Source organism: Nelumbo lutea, chromosome 3 (genome assembly GCF_056320005.1).
Source record: "Nelumbo lutea isolate HS-2025 chromosome 3, American lotus-T2T, whole genome shotgun sequence".
NCBI lineage: Eukaryota > Viridiplantae > Streptophyta > Magnoliopsida > Proteales > Nelumbonaceae > Nelumbo > Nelumbo lutea.
The window spans coordinates 39,278,649-39,297,291 of record NC_142686.1 but is presented as its reverse complement, the minus strand read 5'-3'; the positions used below and the strand labels follow the sequence as shown (position 1 = coordinate 39,297,291).

The 18,643-nt window shown below is 38.6% G+C and overlaps 1 protein-coding gene across 5 annotated transcripts; it reads left to right on the top strand.

Moving 5' to 3' along the window:
• Positions 1-12,271: 12,271 nt before the first annotated feature.
• Positions 12,272-18,429, top strand: LOC148864372 (RNA-binding protein 1-like). 5 transcript variants are annotated; one of them, XR_016109744.1, is made up of 8 exons: positions 12,276-12,600; positions 13,687-13,808; positions 13,912-14,146; positions 14,238-14,299; positions 14,762-14,843; positions 16,047-16,166; positions 16,308-16,447; positions 18,019-18,429. XR_016109744.1 is itself a non-coding variant. In XM_088977172.1 (7 exons), the coding sequence occupies exons 1-6, from the start codon at positions 12,510-12,512 to the stop codon at positions 16,148-16,150; spliced, it is 696 nt and encodes a 231-aa protein (XP_088833298.1). In that variant the 5' UTR covers positions 12,275-12,509; the 3' UTR covers positions 16,151-16,166; positions 16,308-16,786. The 5 variants fall into 5 exon arrangements, 4 of the variants coding, with proteins under 4 accessions (XP_088833300.1, XP_088833298.1, XP_088833299.1 ...); XM_088977172.1 differs by lacking the exon at positions 18,019-18,429 and having other exon boundaries at positions 12,275-12,600; positions 16,308-16,786; XM_088977173.1 differs by lacking the exon at positions 16,308-16,447.
• Positions 18,430-18,643: the final 214 nt, after the last annotated feature.

The window sequence follows — 18,643 nt, the reverse complement described above, 5'->3', positions numbered from 1 at the left end:
ATCGAAGGATTTCCATCTTGACCCTTTTCCTTCCAACATAATTTCTTATTTAAAGAGGATAGGAGGCTTTATTTAACTTCCCAATTACGAAACAATGCGGCCAAAGAACAATTAGAAATTCCATTTGATTCCATCTTAATTCAAATAGTTTAATATCTTTTTTAAAATCTACATAAAAATGTTTAGTGGCATTAGGAAGATAGAGATGGAAGTGGTGGTAAGCAATTAATGGTGAATGGCGGGGAGGCAAATAAGAGAGAGGGAATGGAATGGATATAGAAAAATGGGCAAAAAGACACTAGGCCACTTAGTTTGCAATGACCATTTTCTTCCAAACCCTCAAATCTTTATATCGTCACAATCTCCTTAAAGAGTGCATCAATACGGACTCACTTTGGAATGGATAAATCCCCCATACCCAATCCCCTCTCCCTGGTCTACACCTTGAACCATTTACTCGATATGTATCTTAAACTTTAAACTTGATGCAGTTTTTTTTTTTTTTTTTAATTTTATTTTATGCTCGAAAGCTCTTTGATGAAATTTCTATAAGAGATCTTGTCATTTGGAACATCACGATTGCTAGCTGTGTAAAATCAAGAAGATGTTTGGATTCCCTTAAATAATGTGATTCCTGAGAAGACAAATCTCACGGAATGCTATTGGGGTATGTTTAAGAGGGAACTGCTCATAAGCTCTCGATTTGTTTGTCCAGATGCTTTAGTATTGCTGATTGCCCACCCATTTTTCTGAGTCTAGCATTTTGCAATTGGCCATCACCCATTTTTTACACAAAATGTTGGAGAAACATTAGAAATTGATGAATTGAGGTGTCCGGCGGGAGAGGTAAGGGGTGGATGGTGTGGTCAATTTCTTTTAAGTTTCATTGTTTTTTTTTAAATAACAACGAGATAGAAGTAAAATTATTGAAACAGTCACTCTTCTATTGCCTTTTGATGAGGATAGATTTGGCCTTCCAATGACATTATGACACCTGACACCTCATGCCAATTAAGTGCAGCCTCTTGACAACTAGGCAGCTCGCCACAGGTAGCTCACTACAGGCAGCTCGCCATTAGGCAGCTCACCCTCATGTAGCCTGGCACCTCAGAACAACAAGGTGACACCCGGGACCACTTTGACAACAACTTGCCTTTGCTAAGTTGATGGTGTCCCACCAAGCGTAGCCTGGCATAGGCATGGCCTGGCATAGGCATGACTTAGCTCTGGCACGAGCTGGCAGCTTGGCCTTGGCGCAATCTGGCCCTAGCACGAGCTGGCGGCCTGGCCCAGGCACCGACCTGGTAGCCTGACACAGGCGCCAACCTGATAACCCCGAGGATCTCACCATCGTACCCTGCATTTTACGGGATTGTGACTTGTAATGACTATATTAGCTCATCTACTCCCCGAGTCGAGCGGAAATGGGCAACCTTACCAGTTTGTGGCTTTATCCCCACCTAACACGAAAGTAGGTCCCTTCACAGCGGGAATCCAAGAACTGCTCCACTTAATCCACAAGGACTCCAGTATATAAAGACCTCACCCCCCAGGGACAAGAGGATGGGTAACCTCTGCTCTCTAGCTCTCTCATTCTCTAATATCATTCTCAGCTCTCCACTAAGTGCTAACTTAGTTATCGGAGTGACCTCACCGGGTTAGCCACTCTGGGTCCTCTGACATTTGGTTCCTTGCAGGCCTCTAAAAGAGCAACAAAGCTCATCAAGGTAGCTCACCACCAGACAATTCATCAAGGTAGCTCACCACCAGGCAGCTCATCAAGGTGGCTCACCTCCAAGCAACTCATCAAGGTAGTTCACCACCAGGCAGTTTGCCAGCAGGTAACTCACCACCAGGCAACTCGGCACTAGGCACTTCACCACTAAGTAGCTCGCCACCAAGAGCTCCACTTCAACCTATGAGTCACAGGCCACTTGGGAGCAGACGAGATGACGAGGTACTCAACCAAAAAATTGATACATCACGAAAAAATGATACATGATCAAAAACAGTTACATCACCTTTAATATGGGTCATATGGAGATTGATAGTGGACAGGAAATTCCTGCCCATAGTGGGCAGCTAAGTTATTCCGTGTAACCTAACCCTTAAAGCTCTATTCATTAACCTATAGGAGAAAACAAAGAATCTCCAATCATTGTCTATCTCAAACCTCCTTAGAGACAATCATTTTTCTTTTTCTCCACTATCGTCCATTCTTGATTTCATATTTAGTAGTGTCCTCCTAAGCAACATTTAGCAAAGTGGATTAATTATATTTAGGCAAAAAAATTAAACCATTTAAACAAAAAATAATCAGTGCTAACAATTTGGTTTAATACAAATCGAGAAAACCACTCTAAGGACTAACCACATTTATTATTCTTAATAATTTGACTAACAAATCAAGAAATGATTGAATAATGAAAGTAGCCCTAAAATGAGGTAAATGATTGAAGATGAATTGAAAAAAATAAAAAATAAAAACATTATCAACTACGGAAGATGGGGGAAGTTTAAACTTACCATTGTTGCCTTCGAAGGAGTAATTAGTTGCTACTATCAATAGAGGCAGATCGTAATGCTTGATGATGAATGTTTGAATAGGGGAATCAATAACGAAGGACTATGATCTACTATTGTTAGAGCTTGAATTGGGTCGATCAGGAGTTACAAAACTTTAGTGATTGGTGATAAGTTTATTGCAACTATTTGATCAGTTTCAAATTATTGACATAGGTTAGATTTGACATTTCAATGCATGTTTGGCTAGTATCGGGATCAATTTCAATGTTGGAGGATTTAAATAAGGCCCCTTTCACTTTTTGGTAAGTTACTTACCCAAGTAAATGCAATTACCCAAGTAAGTGTTTTCTAGGAAAGACTTATCCGGGTAAGTGCATTTACCCATGTTCTTTTATTTCCCATGCAAACAAGACAATGACCATTTTACCCATAAAAATCCATTATTACAATGGGATATTTATTCCAAGAAAGGTGGGAAAGTTATTTACCCACCTAGGAGATGAGTATCACTTGGTAAGTGACACCCAGGAAAATAGACTTTCCCTGGTTCCCACATAAATCTGAAAAAAGAAAATGGGATTCTTGGTCAATGGGAATCAAAATCCCATTGACCAACTTCCCCCCCCCCCCCCTCTCAATATCCAGAAAAAGAATGCCCCCTAAGGATGATGGTGAATGAGTTAATTATTGGATGCTTGGGTGATGAAGATGGGGACCTTGTTCAATGGTGGAGCTTGGATTCAACCATGATAGATATTGAGAAGTGTTGAGCAACTGGTAGTGGTCGTTTTGTCAATAACATTTGAGTGGGAGGGAAAACCTCTATTTGTTGTAGTGATTGTGTGAGAAGAAGAAGAAGAAGAATGAGTGTTTTGATAAATGAAAATGCCTGAAATGAAATATTGGTTTGATGGAAGGCTAAATGGTGTCTGATAGGTGTGAATTTGGCAAGCATATGTCTTGAGGTGTTAGGAGTATATTGGTCATTGGTGGTGTCTAATAGGTTTGGAGTTGGGTTAAAGGGGCAGATCTTGGAACTTTAAGGTTTTAGCCAATGAGATAAATTGAAATGGAATCTAACTTTGAAAAGGATAGATGATAGAGATCAAAGATGAAATTCTCTCAACTAGTATTCAAAAGTGTTTGGGATTTTATACAAAAAACAAATTTTCAATTAGATGGGTAGAATGAGAAATCCGACGTTTGTAAGCATCCTAGGTCACATTGGGTTGGCCAATCTAGGGTATCAAAATGGAATATGATTGCTCACTTGATAAATAGAGAGGAGTTCCTTTGCAAGAATTTGGTAGGTTGGCTATAAGCGTGGCTCTTAGGATTAAGATTAAAGACAGTGTTTTGATATGAATAGTGAGATATGGTTGGACATTGTTAGAGCTAGCAAAATGAGGGTAGATTAGTCATTTTATTTCTGTTAATTTATGTGCTTATGTGGTAGTTTTAATAGACTTTCTATCCCATACTTAAGTGGGGGCAGTTTAATCTTTGTACTACTAATTAAAGGCTAATCCATATTAGGTTCGACTGTTCTCTTCTTCTTCTTCTTCTTCTTCTTCTTCTTCTTCTTGTTCGAACTACCGTAGCTATAGGACAAACATGGTATCAAAGCAGGACGTTGTTCTCTAAATCTTTTCACCTACTCCTTTCTGTTCGTGACTTCATTTTTTTTCTCTTTCTTCTTTCTGGGCTGAAAATGGAGAACACAGGTTCAACCTAGGTCTGAGAACACTTCAGTCCTTCTTCCTCTGCGCAGAACTTGATTGTTTTTCAAGGAAAAAAAAACAACTTCAGAAGTGGATGGTCGATTGAAGCTCTCCATCGAAGGTTGGTTACCTTTTTTTTTGTTGTTGGTATTTATGGGTTGAAGCCTTCAAAATTTGCTTGGATTGATCATAACCTAGAGAACTAGGTTGTTTGTAGCTTTGGTTCTTGGAAAAAGGTCCAAGAACATGTTGTGTTTACAGTGGCCGAATGGTGTAAGGGTATGTTTGACCCTTTTATGTTGGTTTGTAATTGTTTTGAAGCCTTTGTTGGTCACAAGTGACCTGAATTGAATGACAGATTACTGCAGTGGTAGTAGTTGATGTTTTCTTTGGACTTGTAGTGCCCTTTGAAAAGGTCAGATAGATCTGTACCATGTGTGACAGATATGGTTGTGTGGTGGTGCTTGTGATGCTCAATCTCTATTGAGCAGCTTCAAGAGGGCTTGTATGTGGTCAATGAGTTGCTGAATTAATGTCAGTGTGATTCATGATTTTGTGAAATCAGTAGTGGTGTGAACAAGAACAAAAGTTTGTGTACCTATCAACTGTGTTTGGGGACTGATTGATTGTGACTGGTTGTGAACAGTGGTGATTGATTGTGACTGGTTATGAGCCTATCATCTGTGTTTGGGGACTGCTATAGTGTCTGGAACATCAAACTCCTGACAACAGTACTTAGTTGGTGACTGGGATTTTAGATTAGAAGTAGCATTGGAAGAGCATCATGGTAGGAACTGGAGATGGTTGTAGTGATCGGAAACCTAGTGTGGTGATTTCCTTTGACTATTTGGGTATGCAGATGACTTCAATTAAACTTAATGGTGAGAACTATGTACCATGGGCCAATTCAGTGAAAGTTTTTCTCAAGGCAAAGAGGAAAGCGAAGCATGTGAATGAAGATAAACCACCAGCTGACTCTTCAAGGTTTGATGACTGGAATAGGAAGATGCCCAAATCATGACATGGTTATGGAATAGTATGGAACCCAAAATAAGTGCCAACTTTATATTCTTAAATACAACTAAGGACATATGGGAACATGCCAAGAAGCTTTATTATGGGCAGGATAATACTACAAGGGTATATCAACTCTATCAGGAGTATTTTGATCTGTAGGAAGGGAATAAAACCCTAGAAGAGTACTATGCCAGTATGAAGAACCTCAGAAATGAACTTAATGTTTATCATCCCCTCACTTAGATGTTAAGGTTCAACAACAACAAAGGGAACAACTAGATGTCACTAGGTTCTTAGTCGGGTTGAAATCAAAATATAAACTAGTTAGGGCCCAAATATTGGGAGGTTCTACTCTTCCTACACTTGAGGAAGTTTTTGCACGGCTTCGTAGGATTTGTTTGGAACCTACAAAGAATCTCACATAGTTTGACAGATTAGCATTTGTGATAGCTAGAGGAGGTGGATGTGGTACTAGAGGGGGAGGACATGCCTCCCGAGGAGGTCGTGGTGGTTTCGTATTTGGCCGTGGTGGTGGTCGTGACTTAGGGAGAGGCCATGATAAAGGAAAAAGTAACTCTACAAGGAAGTGTACTCATTGTGGTAGGGACGGACATTCGATGAATTTCTGTTATGATATCCATGGCCCTTCTTCTACATGGGCCAATCATGCAGTAGCTGGTGGGGTTGATGTCAATGATAACCAACAGGTAGATCTAACACATTCCACATCTACATTTGTTTTCGGGAAGGAGATGGTGAGTGTACCGCGTGATGAGTATGAGAGGTTCCTCCAAGCTACTTCACAACATACCCTCTCCTTAGATTATTGACTCTGGAGCCTCTGATCACATGACCGGGACTCCAGGTGTGTTCTCTTCCCTCACTAACACTTCCACATCTCAAGTTGTTACCCTTGCCAACCGTTCCTCTTCTCCCATTTGTGATGTTGGCAATGTTGACACGACTTCTCTTTCTTTATCATATGTTCTATATGTCCCTAAGTTTCCATTCAATCTTATGTCTGTTACTAATTAACCAAGACTCTTAATTGCTCTATTACATTTTTCTATTCCTTTTGTGTTTTTAGGATTTCAAGACGGGGAAGAAGATTGGTGAGGGGCATGAGGCTGGTGGATTGTATTACCTTGATGGTGGTGGATCATCAGTTGCACATTAGACTTCACTCACTCCTCTATAATGGCATTGTCAACTAGGACATCCATCCCTCAAGGCACTCAAGATACTGGTTCTATCTTTGAGTCATTTGTTGTCTTTATAGTGTGAGTCGTGTCAGTATGGGAAACATCATCGTGTTCCCTTTAGTCCTAGAGTTGATAGTCATATGTTGAGTCCTTTTGCTTTGGTTCATTCAGATGTTTTGGGTCCGGTAAAAATAAAGTCTTATAATGGTTACAAGTATTTTGTCACTTTTATTGATGATTGTTCAAGGATGACATGGATTTATTTAATGAAAAAAATGAGTGAATTATTTTTCATTTTTCAAAATATCCATGATGAAATATGTATACAATTTGGTGTTTCAATCAAAGTTCTTCGTTCAAATAATGGTTGTGAATACTTTCTTACTTCCTTTCAATAGTATTTAGAACAGTATGGCTTCATTCATCAAACTTCATGTGCATCCACTCCTCAACAAAATGGGGTGGCTGAACGAAAGAACAGTTATCTCCTTGAAACTACTCTGTCTATTCTTCATTATATGAGTGTTCTAAACGATTTTGGAGTGATGTTGTACTTACTGCGTGTTTCCTTATTAATCAGATGCCCTCCTTCATTCTTCATGATCGGTCTCCCTTCTCTATTTTGTTCCCCACCTTGTGTCCCTTTCCATTGACACCCCATATCTTTGGCTGTATGTGCTTTGTTCACAATCTGAGTGTTGGGATAGATAAGTTATATGCACGCTCTATTAAGTGTGTCTTTTTTGGCTACTCTCGGACTCAAAAAGGGTATAAGTGTTACAATCCCATTACTCATAAGTGCTATGTTTGTCCTAATGTCACCTTTTTTGAGTTTGTTCCCTTCTTCTTGGGACCTGAAGCATCGGTGTCTCCACCTTTGTTTCATCTTCCTCTTCTAGTTAGTGATCTCGTTCTGGGTGTTCCAGTTGGGGCTGACCCTTCACCTCCTCCAATGCATATCCCTACTGAGCGACCACTGATCCGGCATGTGTATACTCATCGATAGACATCGAGTCCTCCTCCAACTTCTACTTTGTCCGCAGATCCTATTGTTTCTCTTGTCTCAAAACCTTCAGGACTTGATCTTCCCATTGCTTTACAGAAAGGTAAACGTAGTTGTACCCTCCATCCCATTTCCAATTTTGTTTCAGTCTCTCGCCTTTTCACTTCACATCTCTAGTTTGTTTCACTGTTGTCATCTATTTCTATACCTAAGAATGTCTAAGAGGTTCTTAGCTCACTTGGGTGGCGGCAAGCAATGGAGGAGGAACTCTCTACCCTTCAACATACTCAAACGTGGGAGCTCACTACTCTTCCTCCTAGTAAGCATGTTGTGGGTTGTAAATGGGTGTATACTGTTAAATACTTGCCAGATGGTAGTGCGGAGTGTTTGAATGCCAGATTTGTTGCTAAAGGTTATTCACACTTGTATGGTTGGACTATATGGAGACATTCTCTCTAGTGGTTAAGATTGGCTCTATCAATGTCTTAATTTCCTTGACAGTTATGTATGATTGGCCCTTGTTTCAACTTGACATTAAAAATGTCTTCCTTCATGGTGACCTCATGGAGGAGGTATATATGGAGCAACCGCCTAGGTTTGTTGCTCAGGGGGAGGATGGTAAGGTGTGTAGATTGAAAAAGGCAATTTATGGGTTGAAACAATCGCCCCGTGCTTGGTTTGGGAAGTTTAGTGAAGTGGTGAAGAATTTGGAGTGAAACAATGCCAGGTTGACTACTCGGTATTCAGCTATGATTCATAAGCCGGAAAGATTTTATTAGTAGTCTATGTGAATGATATTGTCATAACTGGTAGTGACAAATCGGGGATCGATAAACTAAAGGTCTTTCTGCAAAATCATTTTCAAACAAAAGACCTTGGGACATTGAAGTATTTCTTAAGTATAGAAGTTGCTAGATCAAGACAAGGTGTAAACCTGTGACAAATAAAATATGTTCTTGATCTGTTGGATGAAACAGGACTGTTAGGTGCAAAACCGGCTAAAACTCCCATGGAGCCAAATGCTAAGTTAAGTAGTGATACATGGGAAATATTTGATGATCCTGGAAGGTATAGATGGTTAGTGGGGAAGCTGAACTATTTGACTATCACGAGACTAGACATCTCCTTTGCAGTTAGTGTGGTGAGCCAATTTATGCAGAACGCTTGGATACCTCACTGGGATGCAGTTCTTAGAATTGTAAGGTACCTGAAGGGAGCTCTAGGCCATGGGTTATTGTCCAAACTAGGAGGAGACTTGAAGTAATTGGATATACAGATACAGATTGGATAGGCTCTATGTCTGATAGAAGATCTACTATAGGTTACTGCACATTTATTGGAGGAAATCTTGTGACATGGAAGAGTAAGAAGCAAACGGTTATGGCAAGGAGCAGTGTTGAAGCCGAATACAAAGCCATGGCACACACTACATGTGAATTAGTATGGCTGAGGAATCTCCTACAAGAAATCAGGTTCTCCATGGATAGACCTATGAAATTACTATGACAATCAAGCTGCACTCTACATCTCATCTAACCTTGTTTTTCATGAGAGAACAAAGCACATAGAGATTGATTGCCACTTTGTGAGGGAGAAGGTCCTTACTGGAGAGATAAGGAACAAGCTAGGATTATATGACATATATTCTCCAACTTGAGGGGGAGTGTTAGAGCTAGCCGAATAAGGGTAGATTAATCATTTTATTTCTATTAAGTTATGTGCTTATGGCAGTTTAATAGAGACTTCCTATCCCATGCATAAGTGGGGGTAGTTTAGTCTTTGTACTACTAATTAGAGGCTAATGCATATTAAGTTCGATTGTTCTCTTCTTCTTCTTCTTCTTCTCTTCTTCTTCTTCTGCTCTTCTCCTGGTTCGAACTACTATAGCTACAGGAGAAACAAACATCATTAGGAAGCTTTTAAGCTTTAAAGGAGTGTGTCAAAATGTAATCTTTAATAGATAAATTGTGGGATCTTGGGTTCAAGGCTAGGATTTGGTCTAAATGGGTGTTTTAGGGTTTTGAATTAAATGGTTGAATTTGATTTAGTGGTTAGAGTGTGGTTGGGGTTTGATCAAGACTGTTGGCTTAGGATTGAATGGGCTCAACGGTGGATCTAGAGGATTTTGGGCTAAGATTTGGCCTCTTAGTGTTTTTTTTGGAGATCAAAACAGTTTGATCGGGGGTATGGATTAGGGTGTTTGGGAGAAAGTGGAGCAAAAAATAGGTAGAACAAAATTCATTTTTTCATTGGCGTGCTTAGTTGATACCTTTTGTATTCTTGTTTCTTTATGTTTGTTAAGTACTTTCCTTTTCTTGATCGTATTGCTCCTTCTCTACTTCCACATTGAAATTTTCATCGAATATGTGTTTTCATCATCTGGTTCTATAACAAATTGCATCCGAATTAGCAAAAATGTACATGATTTTTGCCAGCATTGTCATTCTTCGGTTCCTCAGGGTTCTCCAACTTATCAGTTATCATTGCCAAGAGAATGAGGCCATTATCACTGTTCATTTCTTTTGGTGAGTCTTCAAAACTTTTCTCCTATATCTTAGATGTTGGAATTGGATTGCTCTTTTTCAATCTCAAGTCCTCACCACTACCATATTATTCTTGGTCGAGAACAACCACCTCTTGATATTAAATAACTAGATGAAAACATTTTACTCAAACTAGTTTTAAGAACACATGTTTGGTTTCAATTTTGAAAACAAAAAACACGCATAACCAATAACATGCTTTATGTGTTTTTATTTTAAGAACTGATTTGCTCTCAAACTAAATGGTTTTAATTTGTTTTTGGAGAATGCAACAAGTAACTTTGGTAATTATCATATGTTCTGTTTATGATTTATAATCTTTAATGGATCATCTTTTTGGTTAATACTAGCTAATTAGTAGAAACAAAAGATTATTTTATTTTTTAAGGGCATTTTGTAACTTTGGTAATTAGTTAAAAAGGTCGGGTCAGGATTGGATGGAGACAAAAATCACACACATTGAGCTAGGTAGGCAACCTATCACGAGTGAACATTCTATATGCATTAGTGTGAATCTCATGTGAGCCCCATGTATACATATTCACTTGTGTTAGGTTGTCTATCTTGGTGTGTGATTTTGTTTTCAGCTCATCATGACTCAAAAGATTGCTTTTGAAGTTGTAAAATGTAGGGGTTCAACTTGGGTAGTAATCCAAATTAGACTTGACCCAACCTGGGTTCTTATATAAATTAGACTTGAGTTTTTGGACTACGGGATTTATACTAAGCTAATGAATTTGGCCTGACCTAAATTTGGGTTCGACTTGGATTGAGCCCTCAATTCTACTATTAAATTGAATTTTTTTCCTGATAAATCCTAAATTGGGTTATAATACCCAATTTAAGATAATTATGCAAAAGTAAGGTTTTAAAAATTGACTTAGAAATGGAATCGTCGTGGTCATCGGTTTTCAGGTCAACGGTTCAACCATTTGAGTCGAAAGGTTTGAATGGTTTATATTCTTAGGGCAAGTGTTGGTTAGTCTCTTTTAGTTTTTATGAGAAAGAGTGTGGCTGTCGGCTGAGAAAGAATAAAATAAGAAGAAAAGAAGGAAAAGAAAAAAAGGAAGAAGAAAAAGAAAAAAAAATAAATGAAGGAAAGAAAGGAAAGAAAAGAAGGAAGGAGGAAAGAAGGAAGAGGTGGAGGAGGGGCGAAGGAAGAGGAGGATTCAACTTTCATTGGCAATGGTGATGGTGATGGCAATTGTGGTGACAAATTGACAATAGAAACATAGATATGAGATCTGATTTGTCTTCATTCTCCAATCTTTGCAATCTTCTTCTTCTTCTTCTTCTTCTTCTTCTTCTCTCTACTGTATTTGGATCTCAGATCTGAGATCGTTCTTGTCTCAGACCTAAGGTTGTTTTTCTCTCTTTTTATTGTACTTGCAAACCACTATCTGGGTCAAACGGGTTGACATTTCAATCGCCTGGGTCAGCAATTCTCTGATCAAGTCAATGGGTTTTGGCCTAGGAACGGGTTAAGGGTGAAACAAAACTGGTTGCTTGGACGGTTTCTGGGCCGACAATCCAATTGTTTGGGTAAACGATGGTTCAAAAACACTATGCAAAAGTATATTCATAAATTATTTCAAATATAACCAACCCGTATAAGTCTAGACCAATTTGAACACGAGCAACGAGCCCAAAGCCCCGAACCCATTTTGAGTTGTGTTTAGGGGTGTCAACGGTATTCGAAAATCCAATTTCGAATTTGATATTCAACATAATCGAATCGGATTCGAATGTCTAATCAGTCAAATTCGGATATCCTATTCTTACCGAATATTTAATTGGATTTGAATTCGGTTATGATCTAGTTTGATTCGATAAATATTCAGATTCGATCGATTATTTAATTCATATATATATAATTAAGTTATATAAATAATTTATATACTTTTTATCAATAAAATATTTATTTTATATATTTATTAATTATCTAAAATAATTAATTAATTAAATTCGAATCAAATCAAATTCGAATTCGGATATTGCTTGATCCGATTCGAATTCGATTCGTTTACACCGCTAGTTGTGTTAATTGCCCGGATTTGTGCGGGGTTAAGCTCGAGTTGGGCCTGGATTTTTAAATTCGGACTTAACGTTGGGTTGGGCTATGCTGAACTCGAGGTTTTCATACGGTTGGCCTGAACCCGAGGTTTTTCCACTTTAAGGTTGGGCCTGGGTTGACCTTCAACCCGACTCAACCCGCACCCCCAGTAAAATGACAAGCTTAACCAAAAAATGCTCTAAAATGACAGAAAAGGCTTTTAGCGTTCTCTCCAAGACTCCCACTGTAGCCGGTTGATCTCCCCTGTAGAATTCTGTCTTGGACCTCTTGTTCATGACATAAGATTGGAGGGCAATCCAAAAGAGATCAGCACGAAGGAAGCTCACGGAGGGCAATCCAAAAGAGATCAGCACGAAGGAAGCTCAGTTCCTTCTCTCCCCATTTCTTCACTCTGTATTGTCTCGTCTTCGAATCGTATCAGATATGGGGGATGGTTATTGGAGGTATGGAGATGGACGGCAGCAGTCAGCCATGCTTCCTCTCGCCAGCGGGAAGCGATCTCGCTCCGACTACGGTGACAAACTATTACTTCCAATCCACTCCAATCTTATTATTATTTAAGCAACTTCATTCACCTATTTAAGTTTCTGTCCCTCATTTCGTTTTAAATTAGGGTTTCATCTTAAGTAAAAGAACCTTTTTCGATTCTGAAATCCCTAGGATGAATAGGACCATGTATGTATAGCTCCACCGACCTCGAACCTTTAGGTTTTTCTTTCTTTTTTTTTGTAATTTTAGTTTTTTTAAATTGAGAACTACCATCTAAAGGGTTCATGAGTTTCTCGGCATCTCTTCTGTTGATGGATTTATTTCTAATTTGTCGTACAACGCAAAGCCGTTCTGAAAAATTATATTTTGTATTGTTTGATCTCGATTGATTTAGGACCTTAAGATTGTGAGACAGTTGAGATCTTTCTGGTCGAAGAGCTAGGCAACTAGGATCTGAATTTCCTTGTTTCTTAGCGAGGGAAATTGGAAAAAAAGTATGATAAATAGGGTGCTGCGGGTGAAAATGTGGGCAAGAAAATCTGGGCATAACGATGGAAGGTCTTTTAATTTTGTTGCTTTTAGGGTTCCATTTGAAGCTGAAGTGGTATTTTGTGCTACTTTAGCTTACATGGCAGCTAGTTCAAGCTCAGGGTTATTTCCTGCAATTGCAGGAATCCTTTATAAGCATATTTATCAATTCTCACAAAATTTCCAATAAGCTTGCGGACCAAGTGGCCTATACACCTTAGTCATCCTTCTAAGTAATGATGCTTTTCAACTGGCTGTTTTGTGTCCTACCCCATGCTCTCTATTCAATATGATTGTTAATTGGCTCCTGGCAATGATATAGTAGTTTTATTTACCAATGTTCCATGTTTTATGGTCAAAGCTTGGTTTTCATCTTCCCTTAACATATGCTGCCCGACAATTATTTTCCTTAGCGTTGAAGTTATGTGTTGTTAAAAAGGACACTAGATGCTATATGGTCTAGATTTGGCTACTATAGACGCCCCTATTGATTTACATTTTGTCCATCTGATTTTTTCTCTTTGTATTTTTATAATTTCCCTTTCACTAATTTTCTGAGACCTGATTCTGAGAACTTTTTTAGATGTCCCTGGTGGGCTTGACTTTCCTGGATATTATCCTCGTGATGATGAAAGGGGCACACATCGTGTGGTTAGAGACACTGAATCAATTGAAGCATCCTATGAGCGTTACTTGCGCAGCACAGTATGTGTTACTGATTAATATTAGAATTATTGAATTTCTCTCTTCTTTTCATCCATTTGGAGTCAAATTATTTTTGAGGCTAACAAAGTTCTCTCTGCCTCAGCAACTTTCATCATATGAAAGTGGTGAATCTGGAAGATCCATGGGTGCAATAAGCAGTCATCCTGTTGATGATCAACGTATATTAGGTGTTGGAAGCATGGACTCAACCGTTGCTGGAAAAGGCCGAAATATGGGATTTGGTGGTGGTAGGCCTGAGATGCCTCTTCCCCCAGATGCTTCAAACACATTATTTGTGGAGGGTTTGCCTGCAAACTGTACCCGCAGGGAAGTATCTCGTATCCTTCTAGAAGTGACCTGGTTCCTCCCCTGTTAATTCATTTATTTTGTCCAAAGTTCTCTCTATTTCTCCTTCACTTCAATTTGCAGATATCTTCCGACCTTTTGTGGGATATAGAGAAGTGAGACTTGTGAACAAGGAGTCTAAACATGTAAGTTATTTTTCCTATGCCAAACTGGTTAGCTTGTTCATTTGGTTCAAGTTGGGGTCTATTCCATTCTGTTTGCTTGCCTTTATATCAGAATTATTTGAGTTTGTATACAAATAAATTAAAAAATTTAATTGAACAGTGTAAACATCATTAAGTTTTATAGTCAAAATGGTAGAAACAACTTACTGATATTTTACCAGAATTTGGAGTTTCCCTAATTAATCTTCATTCTTTATTGAGAAGAGATAAGGAAGAGTTCTATTTAGCCTTAAATTGGGCAATTCACTTAATCAGTAGAGGTTAGAAGTGAGAAGAGATAAGCAAATTTGTTGAACCATGTTGTATAGTTACTTGTAACAAATAAGTTAATCAAGCACTCTTCTAGTGAATTAGGTAACTTTGTCTCGGTTTGTTATTTAGAAGCCAATGATTTGTAGATTCATTTCTTTTTAATTCTTGCAGCCTGGAGGAGAACCACTTATCCTGTGTTTTGTTGATTTTGCTACTCCAAGCCAGGCAGCAATTGCATTAGATGCTCTACAAGGTGAACATAACATGCTCATTCTTCTCCCTTCAAGTTTTTGGAATATTAGCACCATATGTAATTTCGTATCCATCTTGCTCCCATTTTTTAATTATTACAGTAGAAGCTATACAGGTATACATCTTTGCAATATTTCTCTTGAACCTATCTATTGTGCTTTCCTTTTAAAATTATCTTTTGATTGCATTTTTTCACAAGTTTCACCACTTTAATGATGTTCACCAATGCCATTGATTATAATTGACTTGGAGACAGAGTCAGTCATACTTCTTTCTGTAGACAATATTTGGATGTAGGGGGACCACTCCCAGCAGGCAATTGATGGACAGTAAAACTGTGAAAGTGAGACATATAATACAGGAGGGAGTGGGAGCTCTGTTTATTCAATATTTTAGATGTCCTTTGCTATCACGCAGGCTATAATCCATGAAACCAACCGTTTCTGTAGGTACTACTAAAACCAACCAATTAAGTGAACTAAAGGTGTAAATTTCCGTCTGAAGAGCGTTTGCTATGATGAACGTCTGGCGCTGTTTCTTAACCTGACAAACCATACACATACCAGCACTAACATAACCCGATGCTGTTTGATGCTTGTAGCAGTAGTTTATCTGTTTTTTCTTCTTGTCCCGACTCCCGATATGGGTTTTCAGCAGGGTACCGAACTTGGTACATCAGAAGACGATTGAAATGGGACAATTACACATCGTCTTGGTAAGGGGAGCTTAATCCTGGTTAAATTAGCAACAAAGCCAGGTGCTCTTCAGCTCTCATTTGGATGTTTGGTCCTAGTAACTCTATTCATGACTTAAGTGAACCAGTACGCCCATATATTTCTATTCCCTGTCATTATTGTCCTCATATGTTGCATTTTCCCTCTCTAAGCAATGGCAAAGTAGCATGAATCATGAATAATGGAGAAGGGTAAGATATCTTGTTACCTGGTTCTGAGAATGGATAGCAGATAGATGGCTTTGCTCTTAGAGAAGATGTAAGCAGTGACGTGGATGAAAAAAGCGAATGACGTGGCAGTGGCAAACTCAGCCATAGCCAAGTCGACCCGAATTGGGTTGAATGTGGTTGTTGATATGAAAAGAGAAGACGGCCGGCGTCTGCTATCATGTTTGCGTGTTTGATGCCCCTAATAATAATAGTCCCATACGCGAGTTTCGCAGGGTAAAACTGTCCAATTCGATTTTGCAGGTTATAAATTTGATGAGCAAGATCGTGACTCGGCAAATTTAAGGTTGCAATATGCTCGCTATCCTGGTCCGAGGTCAGGTGGTGGGCCTCGTGGCAGGCGTTGAGTAATCCGATTTTCAGGTGATAAGTGCTTTTACTTGTTTGTTGTTTTAATTGGTGGACGTTGGATCTGAAGAACTGAACTGAACTGACTGTCTGCATTACGGAATAAAATAGTATAGCTGAAACTAAAATGGTTCTGAACGGACGGCTTCTTTGTAGGACGAGAGGACCGAGTGCAAATCCAATACTACTGAGTCGGGAAAAGTTGGAATTGTGACTTGTGAGGGTGTGCGTCAGTGCGTGTTATCGAATAAACGAACGAGTCATACAGATACGATTCGACGAACGACTGAGCACTTGTAGGACTATCCGATTTCGCTATGTTTTTTTTTTTTTTTTGTTTTTTTGTTTTTGTTTTTTTCGAACCGTACATACATATACGAGGGATGATTGGTGGCTTTGTTTTTCCCTCTCTACGTTACTACGTTAGGACTTTAGGATAGTGAGCACGTATGAACTGAGTACTGAACCGTTAGCAATGCCACGCCAGTAGCACATAAAGTATGGCCCCGTATCTTCTGTCTTTTATTTTTGTTTTATGCATTTACTCCTCGAGAGATTGATGCTACTAATCGTGTCTTCAACTTTACTCGTGTAATGTAGAGATATCTGGTATATTTTACTTTTCCGAGGATAAATTAGATGGAGTAGTACTTTGTGGTTTGCTATTTTGCCATCGAATGCCATTAGAGTAAATTGTAGATTGCATGCATTTGCTGCAATGAGGTGATACATTATTATAAATATTACCTTGGCAAGTTGGTATGGCTATGCATTTTGCACATGATACATAGATGACTTCCCCACTACCTTCTGCCACCCGCCCTTAAAGAACAAGATGCTTATTTCTTTTGCATTGTTGAACGAGAGATGAGCTTAGGATCCACGATAAAAGTCATGAAGTTAATTGAAAAGGGCTTTTCACTGTGGACAAGTTGTTTGGATTATAAGTTTACCAATGGCGGGGCGTCTATCTTATTGCTTCTGTAGTTAAAAAGGCATTAAGCTTTTTATTCAAAGAAAAGACATTAAGCTTTGTCAAGAGGAATTTCTATTATCAAGTAAATGCGTTACTTGTTCTCTATGGATGTCTAGGGAGACCAAGGGTTGCCATGGTTTCCCGTCTCCCCTTATTTGCTTCTCTCTCCATGGCCCTCCTGGCCCATGCCGTACATAAAACAGATTAGTAGAGGCTGCATCCTCGTATGAAAATTCCATATATTAGTTAAGCAATTTTCTCTCTTTTAGGATAACGTACTAGCCTTAGAACCTTGGCTAAGACAGTATAGGCAGGGGTTGGGTCGTTGGGGTTACATGACATCATACCCATTTGTCCCTCCTTGCATCTGGTTTACTCTTTACGCTAGGCTTTTATTATGTTTCAGTCTTTTTCTTTTATACATACAGCTTTACTCCCTTTTCTGTTCCCTTGAGCCCTTTAACATGATTTATCACGGTTCTAGATGAGGTTCAAAAAATCATTATGTATTGGCCGATACGTCTTGTATCAGGCCCTTCCCGATACACCCTTACAGGGGTTGTATCAGGTCAGGTCCTGGCTCAGAGGGTAGCCGGCACTTAAACCGGTCCCTTGGAACCAAAATAAAAAAAAAAATTTAAACTTAAAAAAAAATGATCGATACTGGCCGACACAGTATTGATACTTTGAACCTTGCTTCTAGAATTGGCAAATTTCTTAATATACGTTGACCAAATAAAATGATTTTAGCACCATCATTTTATTGCCTTGCATTTGAAATACACAATCAAGCATTTGAATGGCACGCTAACTTCTGCTTTCATGTAAGCATTGATAAATAAAATGATTCTACCCAAAAAGCAGCTGACCGTCTTTTTGTTTTGTTTTCAGGCACTTGATAAAACTGGAATGCAGAGGAGAATGGTAGTTTGTCCAATACACAAGGGAGAAAATGATCCTTTCTTCATGTTGCTTGTTTATGGAACATGTGTGGCAAATTTCATATACGATAACAAGGTTCCAAGTGTCAATATTGATACAACTGACATGGACTATCATGTATCAGCTTTTGGGCCTAGGAGCATGGTATGCCCGCTGTGAATCCCAATATATCAATTATCAAAGCTTCTTCTTTGTATTGAATCGATGCGGGTCAATATGGAATCAAGGATTCATGCATACTCATCACAATTTTTTTTTTTTGTATTAAATTTATATATTTTTCAATGTAATCATATAATACAAAAGCTGAATATTAAATTATTAACAGTTGGCCAGTTGCAATACTTGAATATTTATATATGTTAGTTTGGCCATATTTATATATATATATATATATATATTACTTAAATTTATATATTTTTTCAGATATCATATATTTCCCATATCATAGTTGAACCTTAGTTTGCAATAATTTCCCAAATCTGTGATACCCTAACGACATGATACCAGAAAATTCTTAACCAATCAAAGCACCTCCTGAATTTTGATTAATTTCACATGATTGGTCACCTAT